The following is a 16330-nucleotide window of genomic DNA, read 5'->3' on the forward strand; positions in this document are numbered from 1 at the left end:
CCACTGTTTAATGAAATTTAGGCGACATTTCACAGGTGTAAATGCTTTGTGTTGTTCAGCGTGGAAATACAGTCCAAAGGAGTGGATTTTTGCAAGATTTCACTGAAAATGTGATTATATCATGTTTCATTCTGGCTGCTCTTAGTAAGGATCAATTAAAAACACTTTCATTAATTCAGCCAGTCTAATCAAATTAATCAAACTCGAAATGAAACATAAACAATATGTAAACAATATGATTAACTAAATCCAACAAAATCTGCATATTTTTAAACTCATGACAGAGGACATGCCTGAAGCTCACAGCGATTGCTGTAAAGTCCCAGGCCTGCACTGGCAAAGGCTGATGGGAAAACTGTGTGAGGACACACACACACACACTCTCTCTCACACACACACACACACACACACCTCACACACCTCACACTCGGGCTGGTTCAGCATTTCTGATCAACTGTGATATACACAGTGTGTGTCATTTCATATATCAATGTCTAAACAAAGACAAATGAGCTGCCTCACACTTACTGCATTTAAACAGTGCATAATCATTTCAACATATTAGCAGATTAACAGCATTCACTGCTTGCATAAGTGTCCCAGAAGTGTCCTAGACGTGACACTGAGAGTTATGTTTTGGTGTTGAGCTTATTTTTGCTGTGTGACACAAGCTGAACTCGGCAGGAAATACTGACACTCCACTTTAAAACTATTTAGCAAAACAATCTTTTTAGTAATATAAAGCAATATACGATCGTGGAGCAGTTTACTCATGCATTGTCAAAATTCATGCACAATAACAGGTAGACAAATGCTTCCTGTTCAGTAAATCTGACTGAATCCAGGTGAGTTATGCAGTTCATCTGGAGAATGATTACCATTTGAATATACATGTTATCCACCTCATATAAAATAGATCACAATATTTAAGTTTGTACTTTTAACTCTGCATAAGCTCTTGTCAGATGGGCCACTGATGTATTATATGTGAAACAGGCCTACCATTTAAAGACAATAAATACTAATATATATAAAATAGTTCTAAAAAATGCGTTAGAGTATAAGTTTGTTAGCTTAGCAACATGCTAACACCAGAAGTCGAGTCGCCTGTGTGCACTATTTGTATGACACAGCAACTGCTGCATACATCCTCACATGAGCTCATGATGGCTACAGTTCTGTTTTTAGAAACCGTGTTCAATATCTGTGAGGAAGCACTGATGGAGAAGGGGGTGTGGGTAATGAGACACATTTAGAGTGTGTGATAGACATTCAGTAAACACACATTGTCGAATCAGGGTTTGAGCATTAGTAGGTGCTTTCTCAAACATCCTCAGGGTTAAATCACTTCAGTCTCTAATCAGCATTACTAATATAAATGAAAGTCTAAATCATATAAATTTAATAGAATACATAATATAACGTAATTTATGCCCAGTGGAAAACAGGGAGGTTAATGGAGCTCTTAGCTATAATTTATTTAAGTACAATGACTAATTGATCTCAGATGTTTGTTCTGAAATAAAACGGGTTACAAAAGTATAAATAAATCTTGGCAACACTTAACAGTAAAATTCAATTGATTAAAGTTGGTTAATCAGGTACAATATCATGATTTAGATTTTTTACAGCATTTAAGTTGGCATAAAATTTAAGTTGCGATAATCTTTTTACCATATTATTGCATATGTTTAAAATATATATAATGATTTGCACAAATTAATCATTTATAAAAACACTACAACATTCCATAAAAATAAGAACGTATTGGTGATTTAACAATGTTAATGTTTTATTCATGCCTATACTTGTAATGTAAAATTGTTTACCATATGCTTACCATAACATTAACCTAGGTTAACAAATGGTGTAAACTGCATTATTGTTAATTTTTATTTCATGTCAGCTATTGTGTGAACTAACTAAATCGTACCTCAACAATACTAAAATAACAGTATGTATGAAACCTTATTGTAAAGTTTTTCTCAAATTTGACAATATAAAGACTTGACCAAAATTTAAGAAGAATGGAGTAGTATTTATTTTTTTTATTATTGTTTGCTTTCCATGTAATTGCTATGGAAGGCCATTTTTGCCATTGAATAAAAAATAAATTAAAAAGGTAGTTGCGACTTTTTAATCTCACAATTCTGACTTTTTTAAAGAATTGCGTAATACAAACTCACAATTCTCACTTTTTTCTCCGAATTGTGAGATTTAAACTCGAAATTGCGAGTTATCAGAATAGTGGGATGTAAACTTGCAATTGCGAGAAATAAAGTAAAAATTGCAAGATGAAAACTCGTTATTCTGACTTTTTTTCTCACAAATGTGAGTTCGTATCTCACAATTCTGACTTTTTTTCTCAAAATTGTGAGATATAAACTTGTGATTGCAAGTTATAAATTCCAATTCTGAGGGGGGAAAGCGACTGATATGTTCTGAGTTTATATCTATTCAGATCCTCGTTCATGGATTTTCTTTCTTATAGGATAACCTCACATGTCTGTCTGTGTCTGTCAGGTGGAGTATCAGTGTGATGGTTTTCTGGAGAAGAATAAAGACACAGTGAATGAGGAGCAGATACATGTTCTGAAGGCCAGTAAGGTGAGTGAATATCTGTCAGTCTGATGTCGCCATCGGTCAGTTTTCACAGAAAGATAATGCCCTTAACACCTTTAATAAGTCAGGCTAAACTGGCACAAAACATGACCAACCTTCAGTGTTAGCTGTAGCAAGGGTATTTTCATCCAAGATTTTTGACCTTAAATGAGGCTTAAAGTCTGAGAAGGTCAATGGAAGGATGCCATCTGCTGGTCAAGGAGCATTGGTGTGGTCCATTGCCACAGTTCCAACATGATATGTGCAAAACTCATGGGAGCATATGTTCATATTTCTAGTTGTTTGGATTCTTACATATCCTTGTCCTGTCTTAGTTCACTGCAATCTTAAGTCACAGTATCTATAGATCAGAGCTGTTTTAAGCTCTAGCACAGAGCATTAGCATGACTCAGCTAGCTCTGTGCTCTGTGTTAATGAGGCAGGTTCAGACAGAACGCCACTGCATACCCTACCTGTTATGAAATCAATCATCATGCCATCAGCTGTGCCTTCAGGGTCAGGGGTGTGTTTTGTGGATTTTTCAGGAAGGTATTCAAACATATTTCATAATTGAGACACAGGCAAGGCAGCCAAAGGTATGCTGAATGAAAGCCTCCATAGATCAAAGTTTCTCAACCTTTCACAACTTATGGCCACATAATGTGTTGCACTGAAGATATCGAATTGTAATATCATAGCATTTTGATATAAATCATGGCATTAAATGATTTCAGTATTTATTTGCCATGGTATTTTCTTGGTACTCCAAGGCAGTGTTTCCCAACCTTTTTTTAGTTGCGGCACCCTTTGGAAATGTTAACAAACTTGTGGCACCCTACAAAATTAATTTTGTCACAATATTTGAATTTCTAACTTCGATATGATAATTTGAAAAGTATAGATATTCGGTACAACAGGGAAGAACTGCAGAATATAATGTCATACAGATATTTTTAATATTATTAAAAAAAATTGTCCATCAATGGTGGGAATCAGTAGGCTAATTTCTAATGAAGAGACCAATTTATATGACAGATTTTAATGTAGGCTTTTATACATATGTAAACATTATTTAATTACCATTATAACTATCTCACATATTTTTGCTCACTCAGTGTTTGTTTATTTTACAGTGGGGTAATTTTGGTGCAATAGCACGAGATAGCTTGATTTCAAACTTTGAATTGAATAAAAAATGACAAGTAACCAGTCAGTAATAAAATAAGAACAAAGCACAAATAAAAAATAACGACAGGCCTTCCAAGGTATATCCAAGAATACCATTGTGCTATGGTTTTTTTACTTTTTTTTCAAGTTATGCTCAACTCAGATATATTTAAAAATGAAATCTCTGAAAAATGGCTTTAAAATAAAATAAAAATAGCTCATAAACAAACACACAGACATGGAAATTAATTAACTAAAATGATCAGAATCCAATACTTATATTCACTCAAATGATTCAGAAAATGTGAGTGGACTTTAAGTGCATTTTGGTTCTTGTAAAATAATTTTCTTCTGTATTTGGGGGTTTCTGAATGCTCTCTAATGCTATGTCTCCCCAGCGTGAGGCAGTAAATGTGTGTGGTAAGAGCAAACTCATGCTGTACTAATCCAAACTGCCTGGGAATAATAATAATAATGCCTCAAACTGAGTCAAGTCAACTATTATTTAAAAAGTTATTAACAATTCATATTAGTAATAGGCTCGGCTCTCTGGTGCTTATCGAGATCAGTCTGTTAGTGATTAATCCAAATCCTTCACTTCACTTGTTCCACAGGTCAGCTGGTTTTACCATATTCATTTTGATTTACATTCATATCATTGATCATTACGTCTGTTCATATCATCATGTGTGTATTTGCTTAACATCTATCATGTACCCATTTATATCTTCATAGGAATTAGAAATAAAGCCAGGCACCAGCTAAAAATCCTTTTTTTTCAAAATTCAGAAGCTTTTCAATGTTTCTTCGTCATTTATTTGGCCTTTATCAACTTTTCAAGCTTCACTCTAAGGCTTTGTCCACATTAATGCAGATAGATTTGAAAATGCATCTCGTTTTTGTCCTTTTGCCCATGCTGACATGCAAAAAATTTTGTTCAGCAAAAACTTTTTTTTAGGTGCTTTCCCAAGTGTATATGTTTCAAAACATGTTTGAAAATGATGAGTATATACAATATAACTAGTGCATTGTTGTGCCTGCTATTCAGTTTAAAAAGGCCATGCAATGCTTTTTAATGTTTTCCTTTTATTTTAGTATGTAGTATCTCTTTGTGCAAGTAGCATCATACCTCTTTAATATTGTTGCTTAAGATAAATGTTACTTTGTACAATCTTCATATTACTTTACTGCAAAGATGATGGAATATTTAATCGCAATTGCTGACTTGCTGCAAAAGAGGATGACAGTTGTGTTTTAGAAAATACATGGAATCTTGATTTTGAGTGGTGGGATATTTCACTAATAAACTGGTCATACAAGAAGAATAGTGTGAGAACTTTATTATGTTTGTTTTGACAGTATCATCTCAGTGAGTGGTTATGACGTTTTGTGAGCGGTTTGAAATGGAATATGCCATTTTTGAACAGAATTGGATTAATGTGGACATAGCCGAAGAGGAATTCTGTTTAGACAGTTCAGTCTCAGTTAGGAATTTAGAAAACAAGCTAAATCTAGTTTATTAAATAGGAGCTGACATAACAATATGCTTTAGAGCTGGTGTCTGAGCTGCTTTGCTGTTCAGCTAGTACATTATATACATCTGTCTGATGTATCTGTAATTTCTGCATTTGTTAATTCTGTTTCTATTTTCTCATCATTGTGTCATGTTGTCTATGTGTTGTTTGTGAACATGACAACCTGTACCCCTGCAGAAGGTAAAATTTAGCTCTGTCTCTTTAGCTCTCTCTCTGTCCAAAATCACTGCAGTCCTGCTATACAAAAATTAAGATTGGATACATGTTGGGTTGGATGTGTGTGTGTGTGTGTGTGTGTGTGTGTGTGTGTGTGTGTGTATCAGCATGTTCAGTCTGTTGCTTTCTGCTGTGCAGGACACAATTTCAGCACTGCATTGACTCTATAGGAAAATAAATCCCGCTTCAACTCTAGAGCCTCCAAACACCATCCAAACAAACTCAACCACCCCAATAACATGAAACATATGTTTGACATCAGCTGGACTGTTTGTCCTTTTAGTACTTCTTTTATACTCTTAAAGGGACAGTTCACCAAGAACTAAATATTCTGTCATTATTTGCTAAAAGTCTTTCGCTCCACTGCAACTTTCAAATCAAAAACAGGTTTGTAAAAAAAAGAAAATAACAAATAAAACTGTTTTGTTAGAATATGTAAGGTGAATATTGGTCCCAATAGGAAATAAATGTTGTTCTTTTTTTAAGGATAAATGGCACACTTCAAGAGCAAAATTAAGAGCTCATAGAGCTTCATTATTATTATTATTATTACACCTAAGGCAGTAATATATTACCATTTAATACAACTACACTGTAAAATAATGTGAATGAAAAAGAAATATTTCTTGCAAAATTTAAATCCTCAAGCTTCTGTTTTGGTTGGCTGTTTCTGTGAAAACAGGTTTACAAATGCATTTCATTACAAATCTAGTAAGTATAATTATTATTTTACTTACAGTAGTAAAATTAGAATACTTAATTTCTTCACTTGCAATTGTTAAACCCTTTGTCTTTTATTTTTTGAAAAATGCTGTTTCTGTAAAATTAGGTTGTAATCATCTGTCCACAAAATGTTGGAAATGATGCAAATGTGAAAATAACGCTGTGGCATGTTGCATTCCCAAATGTGAAATAAATTTGAACACTGTGCCACAAGCATTACAGCACTTATTTAATTAAATGACAGGCTTTTAGTTTGATTGACAGATGCTTTGCCAAAGCATGGCGCAAAACACAATGTTGGAAATCTTGAGAAGAGTATATTTTAGGATGAAATTTAGGTAATTAATGGGAAACACTGAAAAATATCAACATTTAAGTTTAGAACAATCTGATGGACAATAAATAACGACAGAATTTTCATTTTTTGGGTGAACTGTTCCTAAAAATGCAACAGCTGAAGACATCGATATGTACTACACATAGACCAAAAAGTGCAGGCTTAACACAGAGTTGGAGTTTGTTTGTTTGCTGTGAGTTGGGATTTGATGTTTAAATTGTTGGTCCCATAAGGACTCTTATTTTATGCTTAGGCTGCATGCTGCGTAGTACCAGCACTAGCGTCCCTCAGTGCTCAAACTCTTGGCAATCAATGTAAACGAGACTCCAGGGACATTTTCTGAGTACATGGCCTTTTCTGTTCATTACTATCCCACTTTATACCATTTGCTTGTCTTGATGTGCATACTTCTTAATTATGACAGAATTGCTTAGTGTTGTTTTCTATGTGGTTAATCTGGATTAAAAGTGGTACTTTGAGTGCAAACATTTAGTTCAGGTAACAAAGGCCACAAAACCTTGCTAAGTTTTGGGAGTGATAAATGCTCCAGTGTCGCATGCCTGTACAAAAGCATGAATGCTAACCGTTTAACACAGTTCGGCTGAGAATTCAATTGCAACTACCTGAATTTTTCAGGAGTGAAATCCTGGCTCAGCTGCATTCAAAGCCATTGTAAAATACTCTATAAACACATACCTGTGACACCATTACATCAGTATTACTGTGTTTGTGCATTTATTTTATGAACATTTGCCAGGTAAATGTAGTTACCGGCCATTTTATAAAAGCAGTCCTGTGAAGTCATAGTTTACAGAGTTTTTAGAAAGCTAAGGGTATTTCAGTCACAGTAACATTTACCATTGCTCTGTGCATTTTCGTGGGTGAAATGCAGTTATTCTAACAGGAATTTGCATGATCAGGAGTTTTGCGAGAGAGCAAGAAAGTTCCCACTGTAAACCATGGCTTTTTAGGCTTATAGCTGTAGTAAAATGCAGTTGCCATTAACGTAAACAACTAAACGGTGTATAGAACAGGCTTAAGAACTCAGAACAGTAGTGACAACTGGATTTAATTGTAGCTTAAGTAAAATAACATTGAGTTTAATTATGTTTTGAATAACTAATGACAGTTTTTTTTAGTTAGATCCTTGCTTCATTTCTAAGTCAAAAAGTGCCTCTGATTGATCATCTAATCTGAACACCTGTCTTGGCTTGTATGTTAAGTCTGCCTTGGCTGTAATTCTCAGTTTGACCTGCTGGTAGAGCTGTTCCAGGATGAGGAGAAAGCCACAAGTCCGACCGGTGCTGCTCTTGCTATTGGAGGACGCACTCGCCTCAGCGTCAAACCAGACAAGAACAAAGCCGGCCAAGCCAGCAAAGAACACAAGAAGACAGTTGGACTGCAGGTGGAAGACTGCTCTCGTCTTAACTTATTTTCACTTTTACTGAATATCTTTATGATTTTTATTTTTGGGTTAAGTAAATTGATAAGCACCGACAATGGATGAGATTAAAAAGAGACTAATTTAAATGAATGTGTCCATTTCTCTCTCTCTCTTTGTAGTTCCGTAACTCTCTGCAGCTGCTGATGGAGACACTGAATGCGACTACACCACATTACGTTCGCTGCATAAAACCCAACGATTACAAATATGCCTTCACGTCAGTTCTTCTACTGTTTTTAATTGAACTATCTGTGTATCTCTCTCTCTCTCTCTCTCTCTAAGCATACACATGCTGTGATCACAAGTTGAGATTCGCTGATATTTTTTAATTGTCAGTTTTCTAATAGGTAGATTAGGCCTGCCCTCAAAGAATAGTTGGGTAAGTGATTTCGCTATGTCAAGGAGACGTAGCAAAAAAAAATTATATGAACTTCCGATAAAGATGTAGTTACAGACGTTCAAAAGGCTGGGCCAGCTGACCAATCACAGAACACTGGGCTTATCAGAAAGCGAGCTTTAAAAGAGATGGAAACTTAAACAGAGCGTTTCAGGCAGAGGGCAAATAAGGTGCTGCAGCAATGTAAATTATGGGAATTTTAAAAACATGAATTTTTAGCAGACCCCCAAAATATGAGTACTTTAACAGACAATTGTAAGCATGCACCATGAACAGTAAAAACTTGATTAATTCTCAGTTGAATCTACCATCAGCATGTAGCTTAGCTAATGAGTCATAAAAATATGTTTCACATTCATTACAGAAACAATTTGACCTAAAATAGATTTCGATCAACTTGACATTTTACATGACAATTGTTTTACATATATTAAAGCTGTGGTGAGTAATTTGTGTGACACCTGCACCACTAGCAGTAGTATTGCTCATGTTGTACATGAATTATTTTATTACTTAGGTTAGTATAAGTATTTTGATTAAGTTATTTCAAGTAATGATTTTTTAATAGTTTCAGTTTCAACTAACAAGAGTAACCTTGGTAAATATATTGTTTTAAGGCCCGTTCACAACAAGGACGATAACTATAAAGATAATGATAAAGATATAGTTCTAAAAATCATTGTCAATATTAAAGATTAGCAGAGTCCACACCACAGCTATAACACTAATCACTATAATGGAATTATAGGCAACACCAAAGTGTGCAGTTCTCTTCACAAATCGAATCTCTTAATTTCATACTTTCATGTGTCTCAGTTGACTCTGTTTTGAACTATTTTATAACTGGCCTTTGCAGAATTGATGGTGAGCTATTAGGAACACAGTGTTGCAAGGCTGATATCTGATTTCTGTCATTACCAGGTTTGACCCCAAGAGGGCAGTGCAGCAACTGCGTGCATGTGGTGTTTTGGAAACAATCCGCATTTCTGCAGCTGGTTTCCCATCTAGGTACAGTGAAGTTCTTTACATTACCATACTGCACTCCCTTTTGTCAAACACTACCTGACTGTATATTTGTGTTTGTGTGATTGCTTTTGCTTGTCAGGTGGACGTATCAGGAGTTCTTTAGCAGGTATCGTGTCCTGATGAAACAAAAAGATGTTTTGACAGACAAGAAGATGACCTGTAAGAATGTTCTGGAGAAACTGGTGCAGGTACAACAAGCCAATTAAGTCATCTCATGAAATCAAACTGGTACTCTGGATAGACTTTGTGCAAAGACCATAATATAATAGGCTCTTAAACTAAAACTACTCAGAAACTTAGCAAGCAGCAGAATGCCAGAATTTGGCACTACTCACATTTTCTGTTGAAAATTTGGCTTAAAATAAAGTTTGACTGATGAATGATGATAAATTAATTCTCTCTCTATTTTTTTGTCCTGCTAATAGGATCCAGATAAGTACCAGTTTGGCAAGACCAAGATCTTTTTTCGCGCAGGGCAGGTTGCGTATCTGGAGAAACTGCGTGCAGATAAGCTGCGTGCTGCCTGCATCCGCATCCAGAAGACCATCCGCTGCTGGCTGGCACGCAAGAAGTACCTGCGCATGAAACATGCTGCCACAACCATCCAGAGATACGTCCGTGGATACCAGGCCCGCTGGTGAGGGGGAGGGGACTAATCCCATAGTGGGTGGGGCCTGGCTAAGGTTATGAAAAATTCAACAAATCAACATAAGCTTACAGCGAACAACATTGCCTGCCCACTTTTTTCACAGAGTTGGTCTGAAGTTTTTTTCTTTCGTTTTTCCAATAGAGATTTACAAAAAGTCTTTGTTTAAAGCGTTATAAGCCTCAAACCAAACCAAACAGCACCAAAATGGGAGATTGAAATAGTTTTAAATAGAAACAATGTATTATTAGAGTTTTGCAAAATATGCATATTCACAAATATTAAAGTAGCTGGTCTTTCTTTTGGCACTATTTGCTCATCGCATATCTCTAAATGGTGGAATTGTGGGTAATGTAGTTTTGCAGAATCTTGGGAATGTAGTTTTTGACCAAGAATGACTCTGTTAGACATGATTCTTTTGAAAAGCAGGTTGAAATAATGTGAACCTTGGAGCTCGCACAGTATATATCCACCTTTTTCAGGGTTTGTAAGTTATTGTTAAAAATCCATTTCCCTGCTGAGAAACTTAAAGGGATTTTTATTTCCGGAACCAAACTTTTGCACTGTTTTTAAGTGAGAAGGTGCACAAGTACAGTAGTAACCTCGGAGTTGTTCTTTCTTCCCCACAGTCTTGCAAAATTCCTGCGTCGCACACGTGCTGCGATCATCATTCAGAAGTACCAGCGCATGTATGTCCAGAGAACATGTTACAAACGCAAGCAGGCTGCCGCTCTGGTCATGCAGTGCATCCTCAGGGCGTACATGGCCAGACAGCTGTACAAAGCGGTGAGGAGGAAACCAGACATACTAATACACTCTTCTCACATTTATAAATATATTTGCAGCAGTCACAAACACACGACTCACAAACACTGCTCTCTACTGGTCTCATTACTGCATTTTTACATGCATCTTTTTTTGTATTTCCAATTTAGTTCTGATCTTAACATTTAAACAAATACTGACACGGGTTACATATTGATATACATCAGGGTAAAATATGATGCTGGTGGGGTGGTTTATAATTAACACACTGGAAACAAGTGAATTATTTCAGGCATGAGACACATGACCAGTGAAAGCTGCTAACTGCACCCCTAGAGAACTGAATGGTGTTAAAGGTGCAGTCAACCAAGGAGCAGGCTGTTCCAGTGTAGGGACTGTCCCACTGACGGACCACAGAAGCTGCGGCTGCATTATTACTCTTACAGTCTCTCTCTCCTCTCTTTTCCTGCCGTCAGAGCTCTGTTGATCAGCAGTGGAGTATCGAGGCAGGATGTGTAATATCTGCAAATTAAAAAGGCAGAAGGTGTGAGAGAAAAAACGATTTGAGAACACTCACTGGACTGATCTCTACATTGCATTGCATTCTTCTTAACTCTTGTGTGTATTTATGTTTTTTTTTCCTGTTCATCATGTGTTGTTGTGTGTTTGTTTAGCTTCTGCGTGAGCACAAGGCCATCATCATTCAGAAGATGGTCCGAGGCTGGTTGGCGCGGCAGTGGTTCAAGCGGACGCTCGAAGCCATCGTTTACCTGCAGTGCTGCGTCCGCCGCATGCGAGCCAAGCGAGAACTCAAGAAGCTCAAGATCGAAGCACGTTCGGTGGAACACTTTAAGAAACTCAACATCGGCATGGAGAACAAGATCATGCAACTGCAGCGCAGGATAGACGACCAGGTACCACACTTCACACTAAGATGCTGTGGCTTGTTGTGCCTCATTTAAAACGACCAGTCAGGATGAAATCATTATGGTCGTTACTGGTCTTATTGTGCACAATTCATTATTCCAAAAAAAGTTAGTATTCATTATCGTTCATAAAATGTAGCTTGCTCTGCCTATGAAACTAATTTCCTTTCTGGCTGATTCCATCTTAGTCCTTCCATCCAGCCAGCTGTCACTTCAATACTACTTTTCACAGTCAGATCCCACCCTTGTTTTTTCATTGAATATCATTATTCAGTCGAAAAAAGACATCAGGTTATGGAAGAGAAACAGGTTGAAAGCACGCAGTGTTAACTTGATTCTTGTTGTTTTAGTTCCTTTAGAATGAGTCAGAATCTGTTAGCAGGACATGATCACATCATCTAGATCTTGGCTTCCCTATGCAGAATCTTTGTATATGTATGTAGCTGTCGGTATAATACTTGATTTTAAAGACAAAGTGTAATTGTTACAGTATGTAGGTGCAATGTAAATTCAAAGGTGTTGTACAGTGGGGTTCAAACATCTGAATCCACATTGAAAAATAATTTTATTTGGACACTGGATTCAAAATTGTATTTAAACTTAAAAGAAACATGCTTTTGGGATTTCGAAAAATGCAAAACAACAAATAAAAATGAGAAAGAAATATTTAAGACGAACTCAAGTTCAAGTAAAATTGCTCAAATTCCCAAGAATACTCCTTTATATATGAGGGAAATCGTGGCCTAATGGTTAGAGAGTCGGACTCGTAACCCAAAGGTTGCGGGTTCCAGTCTCGTACCGGCAGGGATTGTAGGTGGGGGGAGTGAATGTACCCACCTTCAATACTCCCACCTTCAATACCACGACTGAGGTGCCCTTGAGCAAGGGCTCCCCGGGCGCCGCAGCAAAAAATGGCTGCCCACTGCTCCGGGTGTGTGCTCACGGTGTGTGTGTGTGTGTTCACTGCTGTGTGTGTGCACTTTGGATGGGATAAATGCAGAGCACTAATTCCGAGTATGGGTCACCATACTTGGCCACATGTCACGTCACTCACTCACTTATTGTATATTTATTTTATATATACATTGAAAAAACATTTTGTTTTATATTTGCATATGCGTTTTATGTTTTTATACATCAGGCTTTTATGGCTTGCATAGTATAATATAGTGAGAACATATAGCTCACACATGAGGAGGAAAAAAACACTTACATTTTATTTAAAGGCCCAAACTGGGCAAAATATGCAATTTGGTCAGATGCTTTTATGTATATGGCCAAAAAATAAGATGAATTGCTGATTGCTTGTAAAGTAAATCAATGAGATTATTGTATAGCAGACTAGTTACTAGTTAAGTGCATATGAAAATCAGTTGTAAGTCTGTGTTTTCCAATAATTTTTCTTAGTAAGATGACATTTAAAGTCTTGTAAACAAGTTAAAGCTCTGTAGTTTTTATTGTGGGGGGCAACACAGTACAATGATGATTGAGAGATGTACAAATAAATGTTACTCAAAAGCCTGTTCAAGCCTGTATCAAATATCATGTTATACTTACGTTTTAACATGATTTTTCAATCAACTAAACCTAACTTTCTTCTGTCTAGGAAATGTTCATCTTGAAATATTACTAAAAATATAAAAGTTATCTTATGTTTACTTTATAAGAACAAGTAAAATTTTCACAGCAAAAGAATCTGTACAACAACCTGAAGGTGAACTTTTTTTTTAGAAATACGCTTAAAAGGACTTTTTACATACTAAAAAGAATGAACTGTCAATCAGAGTGCAGAAGGTTTTGATCCTGTTGATCATTTATAGGCCTTAGTAACTGAGGTATCAAATACAGTATGATGCCCTAGGATTTGTAGGGTTAAATACAATTAATTGATGTTCTGTTTTGCTTTCACTCTAGAACAAGGAGAACCGTGTTGTCAGCGAGCGTTTGAACAGTCTAGAGGTCAGCCATGCTGCAGAGTCTGAGCGTCTGCGTGTAGAATTGACGCGTCTGCGAGGGGCAGAAGAGGATGCCAAAAACAATGCCAACAAAGTTACATCTCTTCTGGAAGAGCTGGAGCGACTGCGCAAAGACCTGCAGAACACACGGAAGGAGAAGAAAGCAATCGAGGACTGGGCACAAACCTACCAGGACGAGATGGAAAAGGTGCTGTTAGTTCAGATATGTAGTTGTGTGCAGATGTGATGTGCCTGCACTGGTGCGGGCTTCACAAAGCACTTTACAAAAAGTTGAGGGCGATTCACGAATCAGTTTGTTTGTGTCATTGAAAAAAACTATAAAAATGAACAGATTTATTTATTTAATGAGTCATCACCCAGTTATGTTCCTTAGAACGCAATTAATTTGGACAGGGAACTGATTCACTGATGTATTCGAGTCGTCTCCCATTGGTGTTCCTTTAAAGAGGGTTAATTTGAATGGTTCATTTCACTGGACTGACTCATAAAACTGATTCATTACTAAGTAGTGTTTAATTGATCAGTTCATTTGAATGGCTCATATCGACTGAGTCAAAAAAGTGATTAATTACATTTTCATGGTTCTGATGCCCCAAAGTTCTCCCATACTAATGTGCAAAATCTTTGAACATAACAGAATAATTTCTAAGAGCCTGTTAAAAATGTCTTACTTTCTAAATTATTAGTGTACGACTCATATATAAATGAATCATTTATAAACAGTAAGTGTGTTTTTGATATGTGTGTTGAGTGTTCATACAAAACCTCACTAATTATGTGGCATACATTAGCAAATGGCCACAGCAGGTCCCCCAAAAAAGTAAAGTTAGACCCATAGGTTACCTTCACTCCCTTGCTTTTAGACAGTCCTCCTAGATTGTCAAGCCCTCTAAAGACACAGATATACTCTGTGTCTCCATATTCAGGGATTAGAGAGACCTGCACACTGCCTTAAACCTGGAAAGAGAAGAGATCTGTTCATTGACACAGGTGAGAGAGATAGAGACTAGAGCTCAGCTTAAATGTTAGAAGTAGTTGTAGTTTTAGGGTGGTAGAGGACTAGAACGATTCACGAAGCCACAATAAACAAAGTACTGGGTGTGTGTTGAGTAAATAAATATTTCTCAGCAGTTAAAACAATGTTCCTGGGTCAATACAAGCATCTGGGACATAAACAGTGTAGTTTATTTTTTAGTATAACCATTAAAGATTAAGATGTCATAATGATTACGTTTGTAACAGATGATCTCAGAACTAAAGGAGCAAAACCACCTGCTGAAGAACGAGAAAAACGACCTGAACCGACTGATCCAAGAACAGAGCCAGCAGTGGACAGGTAAAGCAAAACTGCAAAAACCTCTGTCGTTCTATTAGGCTTAGAGGTTGTTTTTTTTAATGTGTTAATAATATTAAAACAACAGTGGAATATATTGCCCATTAATATACTGCCCAGTCTGATGCTATTCTGACTATTCCTAGATCTACTCAGATCTTAAACAGAAAAACAAATCCAAATCCTTTAGAAACAGATGATTGAGTAATAATTCAATGTCAGCAGTGTACATATAATATGTATGTGTGTGTTTTGCAGAGAAAATGCAGAGGGCTCTGAAGGAGGAAACTCAGCAGTTAGAAAACGATTTAAACGAGGAACGTTCTCGCTACCAGAACCTTCTTACCGAACACCTCCGACTAGAGGAGAAATACGACGATTTGAAAGAGGAGATCACACTTGCTGTAGTGAGTACACACGTATTTAGGGATTGCAAATCTTCAGTGCTTTCAACTAATCGGTGGGTTTTCTGAATGACTAAACTAGTGTATCTTTTTTTTTCTAGAATGTTCCAAAACCTGGTCACAGACGCACAGACTCCACACACAGCAGCAACGAATCAGAATATACCTATAATTCAGAGTTTGCCGAGTCCGAGGAAGGGACCCGCGGAGGGGAGGTGAGATTAGAATGTGGAATATCATTAAGATCATTCACATTATACTGTGTCTATGTTTATGATAGAATTTAAATTCCACTTCTTTGAGTTTGGCTTTTTCAAAGATCATACAAATAAAAGTAACATAAAATAGCATATAGATTGCATGTGTAATTATAGGATGTGTTTTATTCTATCTTTAGGACGCTTCCAAGGCGATACTGGATATGTCCTTGTTCCTAAAGCTGCAGAAGAGAGTTTCCGAGCTAGAGCAAGAAAAACAGTCACTACAGAACGAACTCGATAGGAGAGAAGAGCAGTTTCAGCGGGCTAGAGCTAGGGTACACACACACACACACACATTTACATTTACAGTATTTACTTTTTAAATGAGGATGTACCATTTGTTTTTATTTGAAGTCAAATATAATGACTCTCCATAACCCAAATACTAAAAGAATATAGATTTTTTTAAGGACATCCTAAATAGAGATTTTGTCATATTTACTTAAATTCTAGACACAATTTATTATTTTTTTTTTAATGTGAAAAAAAGAAGCGGTGAATGCCAGAAATGTACCAAAAAAAACGTATTATACTTATTAAACTGATATATATTTTATATATATATATATATATA

The 16330-nt window shown here is 36.4% G+C and overlaps 1 protein-coding gene across 1 annotated transcript in view; it reads left to right on the forward strand.

Annotated features, from left to right (window-relative positions):
* The first annotated feature begins 1166 nt into the window (after positions 1–1166).
* LOC107676476 (unconventional myosin-Va-like) overlaps positions 1167–16330 on the forward strand; it is a 35569-nt gene continuing 20405 nt past the window's right edge. Inside the window, exons 1-14 of the mRNA XM_016471027.1 lie at positions 1167–1238; positions 2524–2607; positions 7826–7984; positions 8143–8240; positions 9342–9428; positions 9526–9634; positions 9872–10083; positions 10722–10878; positions 11532–11771; positions 13698–13946; positions 15002–15095; positions 15351–15499; positions 15598–15711; positions 15894–16031. Coding sequence (XP_016326513.1) covers positions 1167–1238; positions 2524–2607; positions 7826–7984; positions 8143–8240; positions 9342–9428; positions 9526–9634; positions 9872–10083; positions 10722–10878; positions 11532–11771; positions 13698–13946; positions 15002–15095; positions 15351–15499; positions 15598–15711; positions 15894–16031 — 1962 coding nt within the window. The remainder of the gene's footprint in view (positions 1239–2523; positions 2608–7825; positions 7985–8142; positions 8241–9341; positions 9429–9525; positions 9635–9871; positions 10084–10721; positions 10879–11531; positions 11772–13697; positions 13947–15001; positions 15096–15350; positions 15500–15597; positions 15712–15893; positions 16032–16330) is intronic.

This window comes from Sinocyclocheilus anshuiensis, unplaced genomic scaffold (assembly GCF_001515605.1).
Source record: "Sinocyclocheilus anshuiensis isolate Anshui unplaced genomic scaffold, SAMN03320099.WGS_v1.1 scaffold168, whole genome shotgun sequence".
Classification (NCBI taxonomy): domain Eukaryota; kingdom Metazoa; phylum Chordata; class Actinopteri; order Cypriniformes; family Cyprinidae; genus Sinocyclocheilus; species Sinocyclocheilus anshuiensis.